This window comes from Pipistrellus kuhlii, unplaced genomic scaffold (assembly GCF_014108245.1).
Source record: "Pipistrellus kuhlii isolate mPipKuh1 unplaced genomic scaffold, mPipKuh1.p scaffold_m20_p_10, whole genome shotgun sequence".
In the NCBI taxonomy this organism is placed as follows: domain Eukaryota; kingdom Metazoa; phylum Chordata; class Mammalia; order Chiroptera; family Vespertilionidae; genus Pipistrellus; species Pipistrellus kuhlii.
This window is the reverse complement of record NW_023425405.1, coordinates 25,832,819-25,856,704: the sequence shown is the minus strand read 5'-3', so window position 1 is coordinate 25,856,704 and position 23,886 is coordinate 25,832,819. Positions and strand designations below refer to the sequence as shown.

Genomic DNA, 23,886 nt, shown 5'->3' with positions numbered 1-23,886 from the left:
CTCTCTCACTTCCCTTTCTCAGGCTCTGCTTTCCTTCAGTCCCTCACGGTCACGGTCAAGCCTCACTGACAGTTGAGGCCTGCACCTTCTCTTGCACAAATTATTTTAACCACCTGATCAACTTCTTTGTCTCTGGCTTCTTCCCTTGTGCTCAATCTCCTGCAGACACAAGGATTACCTTCCTAAGTCCCAGATCTCGTCCTGCTATTCTCCAGACTCCAAACCAGCAAGGGCTATCCCCCGGCCTGCTGAGAGCTGTAGAATTCAGAAACACCCTTTCTTTCCTGCTCATGTGCCTCCTGCCCCAAGCACAAGCAGGCACCTGCGTCTCACCAGCTGGGAAAGAGAGTCTTGGGAGCAGAACTGGTGGGAATGGGCAAACAGTCGGAGTCTGAAAAGGGGAAAGGAAGAGAGAATGCTAACCCTCAACCACTTGTCTTCCTCACTGCTTGGGTCCCGCCTCAGCTCGATGCCAAAATGCCCAGAAATACCAGACCGTCTTTCCTCAGCAAATGTATTTTCATAAAATGTAGGTGAATTCTGGTTGTTTTACGTATGTGAATACACATCAGTGCAGTCCAGTGAAGACAATGTTGTCGTATATCAGATCAAAATAGATCATGGAGCAGGTGGAGCAAGGGAGAGTAAAGCAAAAATTCTATTGCAATTATTGCAATCTCCACGTATTGCTCAGTGGACAAGATAGGAAATGAGAAGTTCCAAGCGTGGCTAGGAAAGGAAAACACAGAAACCCAGCTGGCATCCCCAGGTACCGGCAACAACAAGTTGACTTTAAGATAAGAAAGGAGTGACCCCCGGAAGAAAGACCCATTCCTGCAGGTTTGTGCCAGCAGGAAGCTCCCACCCAGTGGGCACACCCTTTAAGCATATTCATGGCTGCTTCTCAATGTCTCTGCTTAACAACAGCCCAAGCCAGAACCCAAGTCCTAGCGCTGCGGGCAGACGTCTTTATAAGTTGGAGAGGTTAATATCTAAGGGTAGTTGAGAGGACACAGGAGTGGTCCTCTGCCCTGGTCCCCCTAACTATCAAATTGGATATATTATCAGTCTACCCAGCTCCCACCAAAAAAAATTTAAAAAAAAAAAATTCCTGCCCTCCCCACAGTCTTCCCTGACCTTAACTAATAGCAAGTCCATCCTCCCAGTTGCTAGTCAGCCTTGATTTTTCTCTCTTCTCCCCCCAAGCACAGCCAGCCACCCACCCACAATCCACATTGCATCCATCCTGGATCCTACTGGCTTCCAGTGTAACTCATATTTAACCATTTCTTACCACCTCTGCTACTACTGTGGTCCAGCCACAGAATCTTTAACTTGGACCCAGGGGCCAGGATGGACTTATTAATATGCAAGTGAGATCATGCCCCTCCTTTGCTCAGAATCATCAAATGACTCTCCATCTCCTGCATAAAATCAGTCTTTCCGAAGCCCTTGGGATCTGGCCTTCTGGTTTTCTTATCCCTCCCTCTCTTATCTCCTCCAGCCACACTTGCTTTGTTTCGAAGCTTCTGCCTTCAGCTTCTGCACCAGCTGTCCTCGCGACCTGGAACGCCTTCCTCAGATACCCACACTGCTCCTCTCCTGACATTCTTCAAGTCTCTGGCAGCTTCCCAGAGAAGCCTTGTCTGACCCATATCCGTGGCCCTCACTTCCCACTTTATTTTTCTTCATAATGGTTTCCACCTTTCACCAACATAAATCTGTTCATTTATGAAATTCTATCCTCCCCTACTAGATTGTAGGCTCTGTGGGAGTAGAGATTTCTGTCTGTTTTGTTCATTGTTGCAATCCAAAAACTTAGAACACAAACTGGTGCGAGAGACATTCACTAACTATTTGTTGTAGACAGGGTGGGGCAAACGTAGGTTTACAGCTGTGGGTACATGAAACACAGAATTTGTCCTTGGGTTGTTATTGATTGCATTATTTCCCACATGAACAACTGCAGGCCTACTTTTGTCCCACCCTGAGTATTTACTGAGTACCTTAAACCTCAAGGAATGCTCTGCTATGAACTACCATCACACAAGTATTGCTGCACAAGATATTAACTAGTTACCTAATCAAGTCAACTGAAGGACCCTGCTTATACTCAAGAACTATTCCCTCTAGTTATTCATACATTCTCCTAGCTCCCTGCAGCAGGTCTTCCTTTCAATGACCTTTTTGTCACTAAAATCCAACAAGATTGACTTTCTTATACCTAATACCAAAGATCTGGTAACTTCGAAAGAATATAATTTTTTTTTTTTTTATATAAGCAGCATAATTACCACCCCCTACTGCCTGACCTTTTTTTAGGAAATAACTAGTTAGCACAGACTTAATGTCAGTACCCTACCTAGGCAATGTTTGACAATCATTTACGCAATTCATGATGCAAAAGAAGCAAAGCAGAAGTTCCCCACCCAAGGTCTTTCAACACAAACTCTCAGCTCAACGTGGTTGAGTTCCAATAAAGAGCATTAGGCGGCAGCACACAGGAACTGTGATCTGGGCAATAGTTTCATCCAGCCAGTCCCAGCGGCATCTCCAGCAACTTGGGTTTAACTGGCTTCCCTGCAGAGGTTCCCATGAGAATTAATGAAAAGATCTTCATGAGAATTAATGTAATGGGTTTGAGATTATTATTCCAATGAAGTTTTCACAAAGAAAACTTACTGTAATCCTATACATGAGCTAGAACATTCTTTTATCAAAACATTTGTGCCTCAAAATTCAAGGTGGGTTTGATTTCCTGGTATTCCACGGTGGAAGGTTGGAAGCATTTTCTTGGAGAAATGTGATCTAATTTTTTTAAATTCACTAGTTCTGTCTGTCTATGTCTCAATATTGAATAGCATATGTGGGCTGCTAAGAGCTACCACAACATATAATATAATATTGTTCCTACAGGAAAAAAAAAATGTGTTAAATTCATCTCATCAACCACAAAATAGACAAGCATTTGGAGTCAAATTGTTCAGGAGATAGAGACTGTGCATAACTGGCACATGCCAATCCCATGGAGATGTCACTCGTGACCTTCCAGGCCTGCTGAGCCAGCACTGCTGGGCACGGCGATGTTGCTGGTGCTGCACGTGACTGACACGTCTAACGATATGAAATGTGGCCTCAGTCGGCTTCGATGTAAAATGCTCCTACTGCCATCTCAGGGGCTTTCATTTGTTTCTGAGCGTGCCTTATACACATACTCCACATTGTGGGTTAAACAGAGATATTCTGGATTGGGACTGATGAGAATGGGTAACGCACCTGTCTTTCAATCAGAATTCTTACAGAAAGGAGGATGTCATACAGGCCTGTCCACTACCTCCCACTGACCCCCTCCTTCCAACAGTCAGGCTGATGTTGACCTATCCTGGTCTGTTTGGTTTGAAGGAACTTGAGAGAAACATGATTTTTAGGATGGACTTAGACTACTCCTGGTAGAAGCTAATGAAATTCCAGGACACTGACACTGTTAGAATCAAGATAGGAATCTTTCAAACATGATCCCAGGACAAACAGGAGATATATAGGACATAAATATGTGTGTGTGTGTGGGGGGGGGGGATCATAATATGCAGTAGATTTAGCAAAATCTATCTTTAAGATACTCTGCAACACAAGTGAGAGTCACTTAGCCTGATCTGTGATGGTCAGAGGTGTCTTGGGAGAAGTGACATCCATGGTGAGTTTCTGATGGATAAGGATGGCCCTGGAACGCAGCAGGGTGACCCAGACATGCCAGTGGAAAAATGGCAAGAGGTAAAGCCAAGTCCAGACCAGTCAGGCTCCATCTGTTATTGCTAAAGAGTCTGGGTTTTAGGCTGAGAGTCATGAACGTTGGCTATAACGCAAAGGAGATGGATGAAGAAGTAGCTAGAAGACAAAACCAAAGGTGGGTTTGATTTCTTGTTATTATGATCAAGAGAACAATTTGGTTACTGAAGGATAAGAGCCAACAAGGAGAGAGAGCGAGGAAGCTGGGGAGAAGAAAGTGTCTTGAGCAGGAGGAAGGCTCCTCCACCAAGCTGAGAAGGAAATGGCACAATTGACATTCTCCTGGGACAACCCAGAATCCATTTCACACCTGCTGATTGTCAGGCAAGGAAAGGTATTCTGGGACTTTTTCTTTCAAAAATATTTCTTGGGCCTGATAGGAGCATTTTCTTTCTAAGAAATCATTGCCAGCGAGTCCTCAAGAGAACACTTCTTAAGGAGCACAGACTCAATCTCTACCACATCCAATACCTACTGACCCCAAGCGACTGAGAAGGCGTCAGACCCAGCACTCAAGTACTGTCCAACTGTACCCTCCCAAACACCTACATTCTGGACAGGCCTGCTTTTCTTAATAAAGCAAGTGCTATGACAAAATGAAAAACTAGGGTGGTAGGAAAATGAGTATTGGACTTTTTCTTGAGGTGTTCAATATGATGAATATAAATACCTCTTAAAACTTCCTAAGCGAAGATACTTCTTCATAGCATCAGGCTACTAGTTATGCCCCTAAAGAAAAGTTCTCAATCGGTAGTAAATTGTGAATGTGACAGGTTTCATTAGAGTCCAGGGTATATAATAGTTACACATTCATCTAAAACTGAATAAAATTATTTATTACTGATATTTCCCTTGTATATTTTACACTGAGGATTTTAGCATCAATCCTGAATATTTAAACAACTACAATTCAAAAGCTAGCACAAGTGGGCCTAAAAGTTCAATTTTTATTAAAATTCCTGTACTACTCTTAAACTCTGACGCACTCTGATGAAGATAAGCGATCTGTTACCACACCTGCAACAAATAAACAATGGAAATTTGGGAGGATTTAGCCTTTTCTTGGGAGAAGATTAACGTCAGCCGACCTCAGAGTCATTTTTCTATAAACAATTTCATGTGATAAATGGACATTTTCTTCACCTTTGATACCAACACAAAAATTATGCCAAATTCCATCATGAAAAACATTTTTGTGAAACACACACACACACACACAAAATGTTTGTTTACTCGAGTGTAGTTCCTCCTGTCCAAAGACTATAAAATGAAGATCTAATTAAGAAAGTCAAAACTTCAAAGGGTATGTTTGAGATGTACAAATGGCCCACTTGAAGCTGATCTCCTACATTAGGAAGGATTAATCCAACACCATTTCCTACATGAAGGATGCTGATGGATTTTTCATGTTGTTTCTACCTATCAGATGGACATGGAGCAGTTAGGGAAGATAAGGAGAATGAAGGGAGCAGAGGTGACAGGACAGTGGGAGGTGCCAGTGCCTAGAGGGTGCTAAGGGGACAAAGGAACATACACTTGGAGGTCATCATTGTGGAGTTGATATCAAACACAAGACTGGGGAAGGGCACAACCAGATGAGAGAGAAAAGTCTGAAGAATAAGCTCTGGGGCACTCCCTGCTTAGAGGTCAAGGTTTCTGAATGTAGGTTTTATTACTAACAGTGGGGTACGGTGAGGCCAATGATCAGGAGGCGGCTATCATTAGAAATATAGGTCAGTTTGGGAAGAATGAACATCCTGATAATACCGAATCCTCCAATCTATAAATGTGGATGCATCCTCCACTTCTTTGTCTTATTTCATTGAGCTTTTGAAATGTTTGGCAGGCATCTTTTGCACACACTTTCTTACATTTACACCTAAATAATACATAGTGGTTTTTTGTCCTAATAAGCAGAAATATAATTAAATTTTGTATATTGACCTTGTATCTTGTGACTGTGCTAAATCCACTTATTAATTCTGGTAAGTTTTTTGTAGACTCTAGGCCCTAGAGTCTAGGGGATTGTCTATATATATATAATCGTGTTATCTGCAAAGATAGACAGCTTTAGTTTTTTCTTCTCATTTGTATACCTTTTACTTCTTTTTCTTGCTTATTGCACTGGCCAGTACTGGAAAGAAGTGATAAGAAGAGATGCATTAGTTTTGTTCCCAATCTTAATAGGGAAAGACAATTCTTTCTCACCAAGCATCATGTAAATGATAAATTTATCAGGTTGAGGAAGTTGCCTAGCTATCTGAGAATATTTTTATCATGAATGAATTTTTATTTTTCTCAAAAAAGCTTTATCTGCATTTATGGTGTTTATCATATAAGTTTTATTCTTTGACTGTGAATACAGTGAATTGCATTGATTTTTGATTGCTGAACCATCCTAGTATTTTTGGGATAAACTCCTCTTTTTCATGATGTATGATCATCTTTATACATTGCTGGATTCTATTTACTAATATTTGTTGAAAAAGATTTTTGTGCTTATATGCATGAGTTGTATTGATCTGTTTTCTTTTTCTGAAAACATTGTTGTCACTGCCAGGGCAGCTTGGGCAAAACGATTAAGTCAGTTGCTCTCCATTTGTCCAGTAGGGGAACTCCTTGAACATATAAAGAGATCACAGACCATAAACTGTGCATGTCGATTAAGAAGATACAAGACAAAAATGTTACTTCTTCATAGTATCAAGCTACTAGTTAATCTAATAATTTCTTCCAGCAGAACCTATATATAGTTAAGTCATTATATTTATTCGATGTAAAGGTAATGCGTGGCTTCCCTGTGGGTGTGCAGACCCTGAAATCAATCTGAGCCTTGCTTCCCCACCTCTTAAAGCTGAGTTCTGCTGGGTGCAGCCCCCTGCGCCTGTCACACCCCGCACCTTGTGCTGCCTCAACATGCCACCCGTCTTCCCAGCCTCCTGCCCACACTGCTCCCTCTGCCTTAGTGCCCTTCTGCTTCTCCTTCTCCAGCATGGAATCATGAATGCTAAGAAATCTGCCTCAACCCACTAGGCAGAGTGTCCCCTAGCGTCAGTGAGTGAGGGGTCTGACCCCTAGTACACCTGTCAATTAAGTGCACTGCTCCAATGCAGTAACAACAATGAACAGGAGGGATTTCTTAAAACTCAGTTAGAATCGGGTTGGGAGGCCGTGAGAGGGGCTGCTCAGCAGAGGCCGAGTGGCTGGATGCGAGGTCTGTGGAAGCTCCAGCTCAGGAGCAGGAGCAATGCCAATGGGCAGCCAGAGGACAGACCAGCCAGGCAGACCCCAGGCACGGGGCAAGCCAGGACAGACAGACCCACTGACACCAGCCACAGGCTCAATGGCAGGGGCAGCAGAGCACTCCACGGTCACCTTGGGACTCACTAGGGAACTGGCTGTCCACCCACGAGGCAGCACCAACGAGGAGGGGGAGGGAGGGGGCCCACCCTGACACAAGAGCCTCCTCTCGGGGTTCGGGGCCCACGCCACCCACCGTATGCCCACTGAGGGGCCAGAGTGGGCGCGGAGATGCAGCCTTTTCACCACCATACAACAGCTAACTACAGGGATCTTTAAGTGAGCTTGAGTAGGATGACTTTACTGAGCAGATTAACAACACGGGCTTCTTTTCCTCCAGTCTGGCTGGCCATCAGGATGCAGGCTTATTGGGGAGCAGACAGATTGCTCGGAGAAAACCGAAGAAGCTACATTCTTCTTTATATGTGTCTGACCGTGGCGTGAGTCTGATTTTAGCAATCCCCTACAGCTCTTTTAAAAACGGCACCCATACTGCCTGTCCTGTAATTGGTAGAGTTTAGTTGGATGAGTTAGCATCACAAAGGTCAGGAGAAGGACCAGGAGACGGGCTTTTGGCTCATGAGTGGTCAACCTCGATTAGTGAACCAAGCAGATGTTAGAAGGCATTCAGTAGAATGGACAGAAAGTAAAGGTAACAGCTGAATGGACAGGACTAAGAGACAGAAAAATGGAAAAAGATTTTGATACAAACAGCAAGAACAATAAGCTACTAAAAGACAGACTGGAGACACCATGGAAGTTTTGCAGTGAAAGTGGGACTTGGGCTCCCCCTTGAGGGGTGGGTAGAATTTGACTGGACAAGAAAGAAGCTGAGAAGAGCACAGCATCCTATGGGCCTGAGGGAACTCATGAGTGTGGGGCGGGGCAGGGGGATCACGGGTTAGAGCAGGAGTGATGACAGGATCATATGCATGAAACCACAGGAAGGCCTGTGACAACTTTAAGAGGGTAATGTCCTCAGGCATCTTTTTTTTCTGACTATGCTTTATTCTAAGTCTGGATAACCTTTATTCTAAGTCTGGCTTTCCAAAATTTGGCCAAAAACATTCTACCATCGCTTAGCAGTTGGCTTGTAGCTCTACTGTAGAAAAAAAAAAAAAAAATGAATGTCCTCTCTCTCCAGAAAAGACTTGCAGTAGTTCAGTAATTTTATCTGTTTATAGTTAGGATTTACAATGTGGAACAGACAGACCCATAGCTTCCTAATGACCCAATTTTCCCAGAGAAATTCCTACTCCCAAAAGCGCATGCTCACACCAACATAAAAAATTTTCTGACAGACAGGCACGCTACAGTGACTTTCTACTCTAGAGGCTTGACTTCTGTGTTCAGGAACAGTGTGACACAAGACTGGAAGTAACCTGGAATAAATATGAAGACCCCACTTTTTAAAACACTTTCCTTTTCAGAACTTACAAGAGACTTAGGATTTCCCTATATCCAAAGCCGCCTCCCTCCCTGGCATCCCAGTCTGCTGAGTGAGGAGAAAGGCCTGGAGCGACAGCATGCGGCCTGCTTGCGCGCTGAGTGCAGTTGCCCCTGTGCCCCTGGTCATCTGGGTGTGCCCGTGGGGATGCAGGCGGCTCCATCTTCCCCTCGGGACGGGGAGTGGTTAAGAGCTGCTCAAGTATGCCAGAGCCAGAGCAAGGCACAACCACCTCCAGCTTAATGAGCAGGCCCCTCCTTCTTAGAAAGCGTGTTCAAGTTTATTGAAATGCTCCTCGGCTTTTCTCAGGAAACTTCTGACCCATGTTAAAAGCACATGACACTGCAGAACATTTTCTGTACTTAGACAGCTGAGTGGGGAGTAAATGTTTGAAGGTTGCTTTACCCTTGCAAGGTCCTCTGTAAACAGCGGTGGGGAATTCATAACCATTTCAGAGTCAGTCTAACGTTTTTATGGCTTCCATTTGCAACTGCTCAGAAAGGGAAGCCAGCATGACCCCCGTACCGCCTAGGAACCTGGTAGCAGGTGCTAAAAGCATGGGCATTAGAGCCAGATGGACAGGCACTCAAATCCTAAACACCCCACGCACTTGTATGTCGCTGGACAAGTTATCTGACTTCTGTGCTTCAGTTTCCTCACTTATAAAATAGGCAAAGCAGTAGCATCTGTCTTACAGAATTCATCTGAAGATAAAATAATGAATATAGGGCAGTGGTTCCCAACATGGGGCTCATGCCCCACAGGGGGGCAATTTGATTTTTAAGGGGGACAATTCGAGAATGAGTTATTAACAGTGAATGTTTGTATTTCTTATGGTTCTAGGGGCCTCATGCACTCCATATATATATATATATATATATATATACACACACACACACACATACACACACATATATACATGCACACACATACACATTTCAGTACTCTAGTATATGTTTTTAAAATTTTGCAATTTTTTTCATATCACTTCATATTATTATTTTTTAAAATAATTTCTTAGTGATTTCTTCCTCAGTACTTCAACTGTTCTTTTGTTCTTTTATTTTTCTCTTTCATGGATGCCATATACTTTAGAAACTTGTTTAGACCAAGTTAATGGCCTTTTAGGCTTCCTCCATGTGAATAGGAGTTCATTTTTTAAATAATAAGAATCATATGTCACAGGGGAGCATCAGGATTTTAGAGATGCTTAGGTGGGGATGGCCAAGAAAGGTTGGAAACCACTGATACAGAGCATTTAGCATAGTTCCTGATATAAAATGTGTTCTCTACAATCAAACTTTCTATTAGCCCGGTGTCTCATTAGTATTCTGATACTTATTTTCCTAAAAGCCTAGGTTAACTGTTCAGTGTTTATTTTATTTTGTTAATTCTCACCAGGACCATATTTTCTCCATTGATTTTGAGAGAAAATGAAAGGGAGGAAGGAGGAGAAGAAGAGAGAGAAACATCAATGTAAGCAAGACACATTGATTAATTGCCTCCGCCTGTGCTGTGACCGGAGCTAGGGATCGAACATGCAACCCAGGTATGTGCCCTTGATCAGAAATGGAACCTGAGACTCCCTCGGTGCTGGGGCCTACAATTTAATCACTGAGCCACACCATAGAGGGCTCCCTGTCCTTTTAAACAAGGTGATTTATCTTTGTTATGGGTGTAGAACCTGTGTTCTTACCCATGAGATGAGGATAATACTACTTGCCCTGTTAACTGAAAGAGTCAACAGTTTGGGAATGTATTCTAAAAACTAAATATGTAAAAGTTATTAACTGAAAATTTTAACCTGCAATACACTATAGTTAAGTAAACTTGTCATTAATGATGTGGACAGTTTTGAGTTGCACCTGCAGATGTCAGCGAGGAAAAAAGAATGTTTGTGGATGTCCTTGGTTTTTGTCTCCCCACAATGCCCCATGTCAGAATGCCATATCATGACAAATCGTTTTTCCCAAGCCTTCTCTAAAATGAGTTAATTTTAATTCCTTTTAATCATATAGTGACTCAGTATCTTCATGTGTTTTATTTTTTAATATAACCTGAGGATATTTTTTCCATTGGTTTTTAGAAAGAGTAGAAGGGAGGAAAGGAGAGAGGGAGGAAGGTTAGGAGGGAGGGTGAAGAAAACATTTAGATGTGAGAGAGAAACATCAATTGGTTGCCTCCCACACGCACCCCAAACCAGGGCTGGGGATTGAACCTGTAACCCAGGTACATGCATGCCCTTGACTGGGAAATCAAACCCGAGACCCTTTGGTGTACAAGCTGATGCTCTAATCACTGAACACACCAGCCAGCGCTATGACTAGTGTTTTAGTTCGCCAAATGTTGCTTCTAGATTATTTTCCTAAATGTCTGTTGAGCTCTTTCTTAGGAAAGTCACGACTTGGGTAGTGAATAAGATATGAGTTACTATAATATTTTATTCCCAACTCAAGTCAAATCATGTTTATTTCTAATTTAGATCGCCTACTCATGGAACAATAATTAAATTAGGTATAGCATGATGTAGCTGGCAACGCAGAGACTTCTGAGATTTGAATATTAAACCAGTTATTTAATAGCTAATTTCATTTTAAGCAATTTATTTTATCTTTCTGAACTTGCATCTGAGAGATGGGACTAGAACCTTTTAAAAGAGATGGTAATCTTAAAGAGCAAAGGACAGTACCCTGACACAGTAAATGTTCTTAATGTGAGAATAATTTAACCTCAGAACAAAACAGCATCCACTTACAGTTCACAGAGGCCAGCTCTGGTGCGAATGACAGGCACAAGCTGCAGTAACATTTTGACACCATTTTGCCATTCTTCTTCTCGTTCGAACTCACAGTATAGATAGCTACATTCATCAGATGAAAACTGATAGAAAACGTAGGTGTCCTGAAAGTATAAATGCTGATCCACTGTTGGGAAGAAAAAAGGTGTGGGTCAGTTTTTTAAAGTATATTATTTAGAGAGTCGTAAACCAAATACTAAGCTGAAAGCATTACTGAGTACTATTTGCCAGGGGTGGGACTACAGTCACACAGTCTAAGTCTATTCATGCTCACAATTCCAGTGAATTAAAAATGATTTACTGACCAATCTATTTTTATTATTTGAAGCTTTGACCAGCATATTCACACATATTTTATCACCTTTCTGCTTTAGGGACAGACAAAATCTGTAGTCATTCAAAGACAGTGAGGAGGTATTTCTTTAGTGTCCCAAAGCAGACTGATACATGTAATTACTTTAGTGGAACACAGTACAACATGGTGGCAAGTTCTACATCAGTGGTTTTCAACTAGGGTGACTGTGCCCTCTCTAGGGAACACTTGGCAATGTCTACAGATGTTCTTGGTTGTCAGAGCTAGGGGGTGCTATTGACATCTGGTGAGTGGAAGAAAGAGATGCTGCCACACATTCTACAAGATATGGGCCAGCCCCTTACAACTAAGAACTATCTAGCCCAAAATGTTAACACTATCAAGGTTGGTAAACATCATTTTAAAGGAATTGGGACTGGAGACTTTTCCAAAAAATATTAACACAAAATGTTTTGTGGAATTTCTCAAGAAAGCTGATAACATTGCTCAAAGGTAGCTAAATGATCTACACTAATAAAAGAGAAATATGCAAATTGACTGCCACTTTGCTTCGCCCACTAGCCAATCAGGAGTGTGTATGCAAATTAAGATGGTGGTGGACACCCCCCCCCCCCCCCCAGTCACTCCAGGCCTCTGGACAGCATGAATGCAGGCATGGAGTGTCTGGGTGGGGCAGAAAGCCTGCTATAAGGGACTGAGGGAACTACAGGAGGGGAGCTCTGCCTGAAGTGAAGACTGAAGGCAGCTCAGAGTGAAAGCAGGGGTCCCGGGTGCTGGAAGAAAACCGGTGCCAGCAGCCAGGGGAAGGAAGGCCTATTGCAGAAATCTCTTCATGCAATGGGCCTCTAGTTTTCTAAATAAGAGAATCAAGTGTTAGTTATTATTAACTTACTAAGATTATACCCCTAACCCTATCTGAACCACTCTCCCACCAAGGAACTTGGGTTAAGCCTTTCTGAACCTTACTATGTTCTCTGGCCCTCTATATTTATTACCTAGAGAAAAAAGGGAGCGGGTTGGGCAACCAATATTGACCAACCAGCATCTCTACGAAAGAGCTTAAAAAAAAAAAAAAATCGGATTGCATCACTCCTATTCTCCAAAACCCTAGGCTCAACAAAGAAAAGAGATATCAACTATCTTTTTAGTTTCTAGTCAACAGCAATTTTATGTTCTGTTTAAACAGCTAATTTTTATAGGTCATATCTCTAACTGTTCATGATTACTTAGTCAATCAAAACGGCATACACATTCCACTCATAAAATCAGTCTCTGATGATAATTTTAAGTACAGCAAGATAAATCACACAGTTAGGGCAACTAAAAATGTTACTGATTTTTAAAAAAATTGTGAACAGCATTTTGAGTAGAGAAGTGGGGGGGGGGGGTACTCGAATAACTCTTATAGGCAGATGTCTATGAATCAGCAGGTACCTAATTATTTTTACAAAAGGTGTGAGAGAAATAACAATCAAATGATGACCTATCACTTTTATTTATAAAATAAGAGAGAATGCAAATATTTATCTGCAAAACCAATGTCCATCCAGGTAACTAGAATATCAAGTATATTTTGGTCTGGCCATTTAATAAAAAGTATTGATTCTGTGCCTCCCAAACATGCCCTACTAACCTGATGACAGAATCCCCATGTCCAGTAGGAGCTGCCAGACCCCTATGGCCGTGGATCTGCACTGGATGAAAGGACAGTGTTCCAGAAGCCAGTCGACCAGTTCTGATCCAACACAGCTTCGCCTGCATAAAACAAAGCCATTCACATGAGACTTGTGGCCACTCATTTGCCAAAAAATTGGTATTTAACAGCATCCCTCTCATGTGCTTGCTTTTTAAAACAAGTGACTCAATAATACATGACATGTATCTCTGATTCATTCCTCTTTCAGATTTTAGCTCAAATATCACTTCCTTAAAGAGACTTGGAATCAAATTCTCTTATACTTTATCTTCAAGTCACCTAACATTTAATAATGATACGTCTTTCTGAAAAAATAATATCTGCGTACCAGAAGGAGGCAGAGCAGGGCCGTCAGGCAGCAGGGACTCCATACAGAAGGGCAGGAGGAGAACTAAACATTTAATAGGTACAGGCTCCAAAATGATTCACAGAAATGAAACCACAGCCAATGCCAGGAAACAGCAAAGCACAGTCCGTGAGAACAACAAGAAGTCGTCTTTGCATCGGGGCCCATTTGTAACCACACTTTCAAGTAGCTCTTTGAGACAAGAACATCAGCAATACTTGATCGTACTATTTTATAGAAAGACCATAATTATTCATCAGGAGCAAATACTGGAAGAAATCTGAGGCCACATACTACTGTCAACTAAGAAATATGGGAATTGCTTTCCTCTGTATTAAAAGGGGACACCTGCAACTAATACAAAATAATATTGAATATAAACTGTAATTGAAAACTTAAAGAAGAAGAAGAAGGAAGAGGAGGAGAAGGAAGAGGAGGAAGAGGAGGAGAAGGAGGAGGAGGAAGAGAAGGAGGAGGAGGGAGGAGAAGGAAGAGAAGGAAGAGGAGGAGGGAGGAGAAGGAGGAGGAGGAGGGAGGAGAAGGAAGAGGAGGAGGGGGAGGAGGAGGAGGGGAGGAGGAGGAGGAGGAGGAGGAGGGGGAGGAGGAGGAGGGAGGGAGGGAGGGAGGGAGGAGGAGAAGAAGGAGAAGAAGAAGTGGAGGAGGAAGAAGAAGAGGAAGAAGAAGAAGGAGGAGGAGGAGGAAAGCCAATATCTGCTGCGCCCTCTTTTGCCCATGCACTGTCAGGGGCCCTGGCCTGGCCCTATGCCAGGGGACACGAGAGGAACTGAGAATCCAGGCCCATGCTACTGAGGGGCTCAGGTATTTTTCTTTTCACCTTTTAAAAAGCATTCCAGCCCTAACCGGTTTGGCTCAGTGGATAGAGCACTGGCCTGCAGACTGAAGGGTCCCAGGTTTGATTCTGGTCAAGGGCATGTACCTTGGTTGTGGGCACATCCCCAGTGGGGGCTGTGAAGGAGGCAGCTGATCGATGTTTCTAACTCTCTATCCCTCTCCCTTCCTCTCTGTAATAAAATCAATAAAAAATATTTTTAAAAAGCATTCTAGTATTCTCCCTTCAACTTTACCATATTCTCATAAACTTGCACTATTTAGCATTGAAGAAACCTTTAGGACAGTAAGTGGACCTTCAATAAACAGTTAAGTGGAAGTTTGTCTCCCCACAATGCTCCCAAAACTTGCCCACAGAAGCACCCCCACTTTGGTGATGTGAGCGCTCTACCATGGAATAAGCAGGGGGATCAGATCCCCCACTAAGCTAAAAAGGGACAATCACACAACAAGCTTCGGGGAAATGTTGTGAGAGGGGGAAGACAAAAATGAGAGCAAAAACGAACCCCCAAAACCTTGCAACTCATTTTCCTAAACAGACATGACTACTGACTGGCCCGGTTCCCGGTAAGGACTCGGGCCCTGCAGACAGTTTTGAGTGGCACCCGCAGTCTGTCTCAGTGGAAAGGAATTTCTGTGGACGTCCTTGGTTCCTGCAGGCTCCTTGGTGACGGGCATGGTCACGTGTTCACTATTCAACAGCAAATGCTAAGACGGTGACAAAGAGGGCCCGTCCCTCTATAGACCACACCCCAAGAGTCAGCCGTGAGCCTCCTGTTTGCTGCAGGAACACATCGACGGTGTCTTCATCCTCCATCTCCACCTGGGCCGGGATGTCTGCTTCAGTCATTGGCTGCCCATCGAACCGGGACCTAATCTGTCTCATTGGCAGCCCTGCCGCTCGCAGTGGGGCTTCATCAGCTTGCTCAGGATGTGTGTCTCTTAATCTTGAACTGGACCACGGAGCCATTCTGCCAGCCACTTTCAGATTGATGTGGTCATTCTGTCTTCACTCGCTCCTTGGGCTTCTCCTCAGACGTGGCTGTCTGTGGTTGCAGGGCAGTGGGACAGCAGGGAATTGGGCAGCGCAGGAGCTGGCAAGGGTGAGTCACGCTCTAGACCCACCAACTGCTTGCAGGGCCGCGCTTTGTCCCCCAAATCCTGGTGTTCCTGTTGGCCATATGAGGTCAAGTGATGAACGCATGTGCAGGACACGAGTGCCCTGGGCATTGAGCATGCGCCTGGTTAAGCCGAGGTTCCGGCTCTAGTCTCTTTTTAAAAAACAGTTTTCATTGATTTTGGAGGAGAGGAATGGAAAAGGAGAGAGAAACATCTATGTGAAAGAAAAACTGATCGGCTTCCTCCTGCACCCCCCTACTTGGACGCCCCTACTTGGGATTGAGTGCACAACCTGGGCGTGTACCCTGACCTGGAATCAAACCAGTGACCTTCTGGTGCATGGGATGACGCGCAACCAACTGAGCCACACCGGCCAGGGCCTACCTAGTCTCTTTAATAAGAACAAAATAATTCCAAGAGGGTTCGGTAAAGTTGAAACACAGTGGCTGATAGAGAATTTTGTTTGCTACTTTTCAGAGATTAAATTTTAGCATTTGTATCAAAGGGGAATCCCTTTGACTGTGATTCTTTTTAATATAATCTGGCTAAGGAACCTAGATCATAACACCCACGAATGCAGATGTGTGTGAAGGATTCTACTAACCACACACACCAACACAATATTCTCTGTGATCTGTCCTAAAACATATTCAAAGACTGTCCCATCTGGGTGTTACAAAAAGTATCTCATGCCTCCTTTTCCATCTTTATGAGCCTGTGATGGAAAACCCAGAGAAGAAAGCTTGCTGAAATGTAGGTTCTCATTTGCAGAAATTTCATTGAATCCCACTCTCTCTTATGCGAAACTGTCACCAAAATGATTTTTTTTAAATGATGTATCATGTGAATGGCTATGTTCATTCAATATTTGGTATTTAAGGACCAAAAGATGTAAACTTTATTTGTATTCCTAAAACAGAAAAATATTGCCTATCTTCTGTGACTGACATAGGCACAAATAGCTAGAAATCACACAGTAACCAACAACACAAAGATAGGCCGAGAGGCACTTCATTTCCTAGAGTGAAGAAAAAAATAAGCTTTTTCTGTTGAGAGGTCTGATCAAACATTCTAGCTTTCAATAACGCGTCACCGTTTTGGTATAGCATTGCTGTTCGTAAGATACTCTAGCAGGGGTCCTCAAACTTTTTAAAGTGGGGGCCAGATCACGGTCCCTCAGAGAGCTGGAGGGCCGGACTATATGAACTACTAATTCCTACTGTAACACCTTGGCTGCGCTCACTGCCCAAAAAACCTGGCGGGCCGGATCAGACTCCTCTGCGGGCCGCATGTGGCCCTCGGGCCGTAGTTTGAAGACGCCTGCCTAAGGCAATTAATGCAATACCGGACATGCTTAATTGCAGGTTAGCAATAAGACATTAAACAGGTTAACAGTCAAATAAATGGATGTGTTTCCTTAAACAAAATGAGAAAACAGATCACAACGAAACAGTTAATTAGACCAATATAAACTTCTAATTCGATAGGACACCTATCATGTGAAAGGCTCAAAGTGTTAATTAATTCCTCAACACCTCTGTCAATTAGCCAGCATCTTCACACTAATTGCTTGGAGCACAGTTATCACACGGATTAAACACTGTATCGTTTGTAATCCTTATTCTCAGAACGGTCCAGCTCCTCAACCTACGGTGTGGAACATGAAAGGCCAGGACGGAACATTTACTGAATCAACCAAACTGTTACACTGCAAAAGGTGGCTGGACGGGTGGGCACACATGTTTGTTCACAGGTGATGGTGGAGAAATTTCTCAGACTGGGGGGTCCTCAAAATCATGGTTAAGCATGACCTGAGAGATCTGGCTAACCTGCAGGTTCTGAGGTAGGACGGAGAGTGTGGGTGGGGCCTGAGAGTCCTGGATTCTAACTGGCATCCCAGTGATGCTGATGACCACAAAGCCCCAACCCCCAGTTCTCCCTTGTCACTGGGAAGAGCTCGCTCTGTTAGGGGGTCAGGGCTGAGTCCATATGTGAAAACACAACACTGCCCCGACAGCGGTTAGCAAGGAGGTGAGCTGCCACTGCATTAAACTCATCCTCCCCGGACTTCTGACCAGGCCCGCAACAAAGCAGTTAAAATGCCCAGATCCACAGGATTTAAGGAGAGTGGTGAGGAGGGAAACTGAGACGGTGGGGAGGGAGCAATCTGAACATGGACAGCAGCTCTTGTTCCCGGCGTTGTACTGAACACAGAAACAGTTCCAGGGACATGCAGACCTCACCACAGTCGCGCCTGAGGTAGGAACACTGTGATACAGAGGTGGCTAGGTACAAGGCCATGTGATTGCTATAACAAAGCATTCTTTTCACAATCTCTGGAGCTGAACGTTTGCTATCTCTTAGCTTCCTTCTGTTACATTTTTAGCAATTATTTCATGACAGTGCAGACACAACTTTAATCTCGAATATAAATGGGGCGATGCTATTCGGAGACCAGCTCTGAAAGTAATTCTCGTGCGGTGTGCAGGGAACACTTCCCCATAATGCACTACCAGACACACGAAAATGGTCCCTTGTGGGCCACCATATTGGCACTTTGTCTTTATACCCAGGCCATGCATTAGTCCTTAGATTTTAAGAGAAGGGAGGTTCTGGCCTGACCGTTGGGAATCTGAAACAGCAAAAACTCATGCTCTTTCCTCATTCTATTCCCTCCAGTGTGTTCTAACTTGGATGGATGGTTCTTTCCATGAACACAACTAATGTATATCTCTCCATTCTTTTTTCAATCTATGTCTATAGAGATCACATAAAGAAACAAAACAGAACAATGACAGACATCACACACAGCCTTTTGTGTGGTGAAAGTGAATCCCATGAACCCAGCTGGAGAGCTCAGTTGGTTAGAGCATCATCCCGACACCCCAAGGTTGTGAGTTTGCTCTCCAGTCAGGGATCATACAAGATTCAACCAGTGACTGCATAAATAAAAGGAACAACAATTTTTTTCTCTCTCTCTCTTGTCAATTAAAAAAAAATGAATCTTATTAGCTCACTCACAACTAAATCCAAAGATCTGTACAGTTCTTAAAAAAAAAAAATCAGACATGTCTAAGTTTAAAGAAATGACCTTTTTCCTACTTTTTTGCTGTCATTTATTCTTCCTATTCTTCCTATTCTTTATGGTATTATGATTTCATTTCTATAAGAAAGAATAATGAAAACCAATGATAGGGTTTTGGTTTTTTTCCTTTTGTAGTTTTCTTCTGGTATTATTTGGTGTGGTTTAATATCTTTACCTAACATAAAAATATGGAAGACTACTAAAAAAAACTTTTGGCCCTAGCCGATTTGGCTTGGTGGATAGAGCGTTGGCCTGTGGACTGAATGGTCCTGGATTCGATTCTAGTCAAGGGCACATGCCCGGGTTATGGGCTCAATCCCCAGGGGGAGAAGGGCTTGCAGGAGGCAGCCAATCAATGATTCTCTCTCATCATTGATATTTTTATCTCTCTCTCCCTCTTCCTTCCCCTCTGAAATCAATAAAAATCAATAAAAAAAACCTTTTTTTTTAACCTCCAGAAAATGAAAATATGGGCTCCAATCCTTCCAAGTGACTACTCTCTTGGTCCAGCTTTCTTTAAAGCAGGCCTCTAACCCACCCGTTTACTCTAGCGCCTCTGCCCTTATTCACTAGCCAAGACAGAGAAATGCCATCCCTCCACCAACCTGCCCCTCCTGCTCTTCAGAGCACCCAAGGGGATTCTCACTCCCACCTGGCGAGCTGAGCAAAGTCTCTCAGCCCATGGACCCGAGAGTCCTCTCAGAGGCTTGCTAAGGCCCCTGAAGGGGGAACTATATTTATTGGCGTCGCCATGTAGAACACGCCCAATAAAATTATGCTAAACTGTCCCAGCTCAGAGGAAGCAGAGGCTCTCTCAGGACCCCATCCACACCTGGGGATGCCAGACCCTAACTTCAGAACCAGGAGTCCAACTGTCAACAAACACTTAGCTACGTTTAAAGAAGAGACAAGTCATCACCAGTGACCCAAAGGACACCTCACACAAACTGACCAACCCCTTCTGCTCCTGATACAGCCTGTCTCTGTGACCAGGCTTAAGATTTTAACACTTTTTTTTTTTTTTTCTGACAAGATGTTAGAAAACTGTGTTACCTGTAAAATCCCTTGAGGTTCACTCTGTCCTTGATCAGATCAGCTGCCTGGACGATAATGATATTCCTCAGTGCTCTTCCTGCACAAGAAGAATTCTCCCCATAAATCTAAGTGGAAAAAACAAACATTACCTGTCAATGTAGAATAATCATGCCATAATTTTTGAGCATACTATATAAAAAAAAATAATGACCAAATCCATAAGCTTAAGACACTTATGCAGCTACAAGCTCAGCTACCTATTTTATTTTACTTTTGCTGTTGGTTCATTTATGCTATGAAACTCTAACAGCTATTTTCTGTATGCTAAACGGTTTCGACTAAAATTACAAATAATATATTTTACATAAGTTTTTAGTATAAAATACCCACTGTTTTTAGTAGTAAAAACATGGTGTTTCTATCAATAAGGCAAATCAAGGACTATTTTTATTATGCATTAGCTCTGCCATATTGATTAACACATCCATATAAAGGACTTGGAAGATGGGAGACAGGGGAAAATTAATTTCTCATATTCCAAGTCCTTTAATTCACCCTCTTCCCTCATAGTTGCCCTCCCCCCGCTGCCCCAGTGCATTGTGCTGTCCTAATGAAGGAGCTGAGTGACAATGAACTGTCTTCATAAGTGAAGGCTCATGAGAATTCGTATACACAGGGGGTAGGTATTCATATCTGTTCCCTTGTTTCTTGGAGAACTCTTTCTGCACCTACAAAATTTGCCTCAGTAAAATATATATCTTCGCTCAAAGCAAGCAAATGGATAATATATTGATTATAACTTAACAGGGAATGATTCCACCCCATCCTCACACTTTTTAATGTTCCTGTTATCACCTCCTAAACACAACCCTATGAGAAAGTGAGGACAGAAAATGACTTACTTTTAACACGTTAAAACTTAAAAAGAACGTGAACAAGTCAGATGACAGAAACTATTACCCTAAGAGAGGTACAAGTCAGCGGGCACTTGACTGGTCCTGATGTGGTACCAGGATGCAGTCCCTCAATCATTCAGGTAGACATTTAATGACGCTGGGGATACGATCATGGATAAAGGCCAAAAAGGTCTCTGTCCTCACAAAGCTCCCCAGCTCCTGTTGTTTTAAAAATGCAACTCTCTGACAACATGATAGAGGCTCCTCATCTTTTCTCACCCATGAGCATTTGTGGCATTCTACTATTAGATAAATGTAAGCATAAATAATCCCCTTGCCAGTTTTCAGTGTTAAATACCCACCATTTTTTAATACAGTGTTTCTATACAGGAAATTGAAAATGTTTATATTATGTATTAAACTCTGCCATATTGATAATGCATTCGTGCAAAGGGCGTGGATGATGGGGAAATCTTTTTTCCTATCTAGTGAACATCTTGAATTCTGACCCAGCTACCCGGACATCTCATCTGACTCTGGCTGGGTCACCCCGGGGAAGGAGACGGCATGGTCAGGAGCACAGAGGACAATTGTGACTAGAGAATTCACCATCAAGGTCTGCGAACCGCTGTTTCAGAAACTACAATAAGAGAGAAAAGAATCATACCTGGGAAGAAGTGTGCTCGAGGTATGGATTGGAAATCCTTCTCTGGAGAGTCTATTTTAAAAGAAAAAGGGGGGCAAATCAGAACCAAGTAGAAATCGTTGTACCCTACGCGCAGCAGTGGAAGGCCCAGGAGCTGTCCCTGCTGACAGATGAGCTTAAACATCTAGTCCCAGAGCACTAACGTCCTTATTCTCATGCTGTAAGTGCCTGGTTGACATGCACTCCCATGGGACAGGACATACCATTCGAACGGCTCCCAACCTACAGAGTGCAAGTTTAAAAAGTGTAACAGAAAGACTGGGGTGTTTTTGTACTTGTCACTTGGTTCTTCATGTGATTTTGGTTCCATTTCTCCTTTCCTTCTCCTGTCCATGTTCACAGTCTAACTAAGCTTTCAACCCACCCGCCGGAACCGCTGCTGCAGCTGTATGACAGATTTCCCTGCCCTTTAGTCTAGTCACGCCCTCTCCGGCCATCCTGCAAACCACCCCCGCCCACCCCCCCCCCCCCCTACACAAATGTCTCTAAGCCACCCCCTCATCTGATAGTGGGGCTCCTATTGCTTATGTGCATCAATCCACACACCCCCAGCCTGCCGTTCTGGGTCCACCGGTCTGCCGTCCACCAGCAACTAGTGGTCTCTTTCCACCTCACTACCTGGGTTCTTTGTGGGTTCTTTGTTTGTTTGTTAATCCATTGATTTTTAGAGAGAGTGAAAGGGAGAGAGTGAGACAGTGAGGGAGAAAAATTGATGTGAAAGAGACACATCAATTTGGTTGCCTCTGCATACCTGACCAGGGCCAGGGATCGAGCCTGCAACCCAGGTACAGGCCTTAGGCCGGAATCAAACCCAGGACCCTTCAGTCCAAGGGCCAATGCTCTATCCACCGAGCCAAACTGGCTAGGGTGCTACCTGGGTTTATTCTTCAAGATGTACTCATCAGAAGACCCTGCCACTCCAATACTCCACAGCTTTGTGTTCACGGCACCCAGCTCAGCAATCTTCATTTTTCTACCCAGTTATTGTAGATATCTGTATCTCTTCATCCACTCAGTAACACAGGAGCTAATTTTTCCCACCGAACAATCCAGCAGGCAGCACCATCACCCATGGGTGCTTAAGCACCATGGGAAATTGTCTTTCCCACTGCAGGGAAAAGAGCGGAGGAACTAACATTTCCTGAGCCTCCAGCCTATGTTTGAAAAGCTCCTTGCTCCTTTATTCCTAGGCTTGCTGTCTGTTCAGATCCCATGGTTTTTAGTCTGCCGCCTCCATTTCTTCGAATTTGCTAAATTTACAAACCATATCCGGCATCTGAAGCTTCTACCAAAATGTAATGTAAGACAGAATTCCCCTTCCGCCTCTTCCCCTCCACACGCCTCCCACACTACTTATCTTCTAATTAAACTGAAATAGACATATAGACGCTTCACCCAAAAATGCCAATGGGTACGCCCTGCTAAAGCCTTGCAATGGCTTCAAAGAAAAGGACATTTATAAGGTAGAGAGGCCATGTTGAATCCCCGTGTCCTAAAAGAAAATACTCACCTCCCCCTTCCCACTCCCAACTGTCTCTTCCCGGGGCTTCTGCCATCCAGCCTTGGTAATGTATTCACTTACTGAAATACTGAACAATTTAAAATTTGCATATGCACCAGATTTATAATTTGACGATGAATCATCATGAAAAGTGATTTCCCTCCTCAACAGAGCGACTTTTAAAGATCAATATAGCAGGCCAGACCTGACAATCTTTATTACTCATCTATTTGCGTGGATCAGCTCGGAAAAGCAAATACTGCCTATGATCTAGTTAAAAAAGAAAGCATTTAGGCAGAAACAAGCTCTAAAGAGCCAGGCAGGGGCACTTCCACAAAAGAAAGCAGCCCGTTCCCTTTCTCTCTGCTGCCAACCTAGACCTGCCTGTCTCAGCCCTAGCCTTGTCCTCCCAGTCCCACTCATGGCAGCGGCCCCTGGATGGCTTGTCTGAAAGGATTGGTAAGGTGAGTAAATAAAGCAAAGGGATTCTTCCCTGCTGACTAGATAACGGGGTTAGATAAGCTGCTGGCCCACAGGGAACGGACAAGAGCAACACCAGAACTGCCTTATACAGAACACAATACCTAGACCTGCAGTCAGACACTCCCCGAAGCCCTCTCTTAAACGGGCGGGGGGGCGGGGGGCAGCTTGGTTTCATTAGTGCCCCTGGTCGGTCGCTGTGGAACTCCACTGAGCTCTCTGCAGAGCTCCGCCAAGTCCTGGTTTCTTACATTTAAAATCATAACTACGCTCTCTTTTGTTAGAGGCCACTCTACGTAAGTTGTTGCAAAAATAGCAGGTGCTAGAGACTTAACGGGAGAAGGGTGTGGAGGAGCGACCCATCCGTTACCTCGTTTTTAATAGGATTGGGAAAGAATTGCTGCATCGTTTCATCCACAGAGGACCAGCCCACAGGAGCCCGAGGCTGCCTGCCCCACATCACCTCACAGCGTGCTCTGCCAGCACCTACCTGGCAGCCGTACAAGAACCCTCTGGACAGTGCACCCCCC

At 43.7% G+C, this 23,886-nt stretch overlaps 1 protein-coding gene and 1 pseudogene across 7 annotated transcripts in view; both read right to left on the bottom strand.

Moving 5' to 3' along the window:
- RAPGEF5 (Rap guanine nucleotide exchange factor 5) overlaps positions 1 to 23,886 on the bottom strand; it is a 183,866-nt gene that overhangs the window by 129,487 nt on the left and 30,493 nt on the right. For all 7 annotated transcript variants that reach the window (XR_004986512.2, XR_004986511.2, XM_036429202.2 and 4 more), the window contains exons 2-5: positions 21,337 to 21,387; positions 19,792 to 19,898; positions 13,277 to 13,398; positions 11,289 to 11,457 (exon numbers count right to left, since the gene is read on the bottom strand). Coding sequence is in view for 5 of the 7 variants with exons in the window: in XM_036429202.2 (XP_036285095.1) it covers positions 11,289 to 11,457; positions 13,277 to 13,398; positions 19,792 to 19,898; positions 21,337 to 21,387 (449 nt within the window). In the remaining 2 variants the exon portion in view is untranslated. The remainder of the gene's footprint in view (positions 1 to 11,288; positions 11,458 to 13,276; positions 13,399 to 19,791; positions 19,899 to 21,336; positions 21,388 to 23,886) is intronic.
- On the bottom strand, positions 15,226 to 17,548 carry LOC118714514 (annotated as a pseudogene).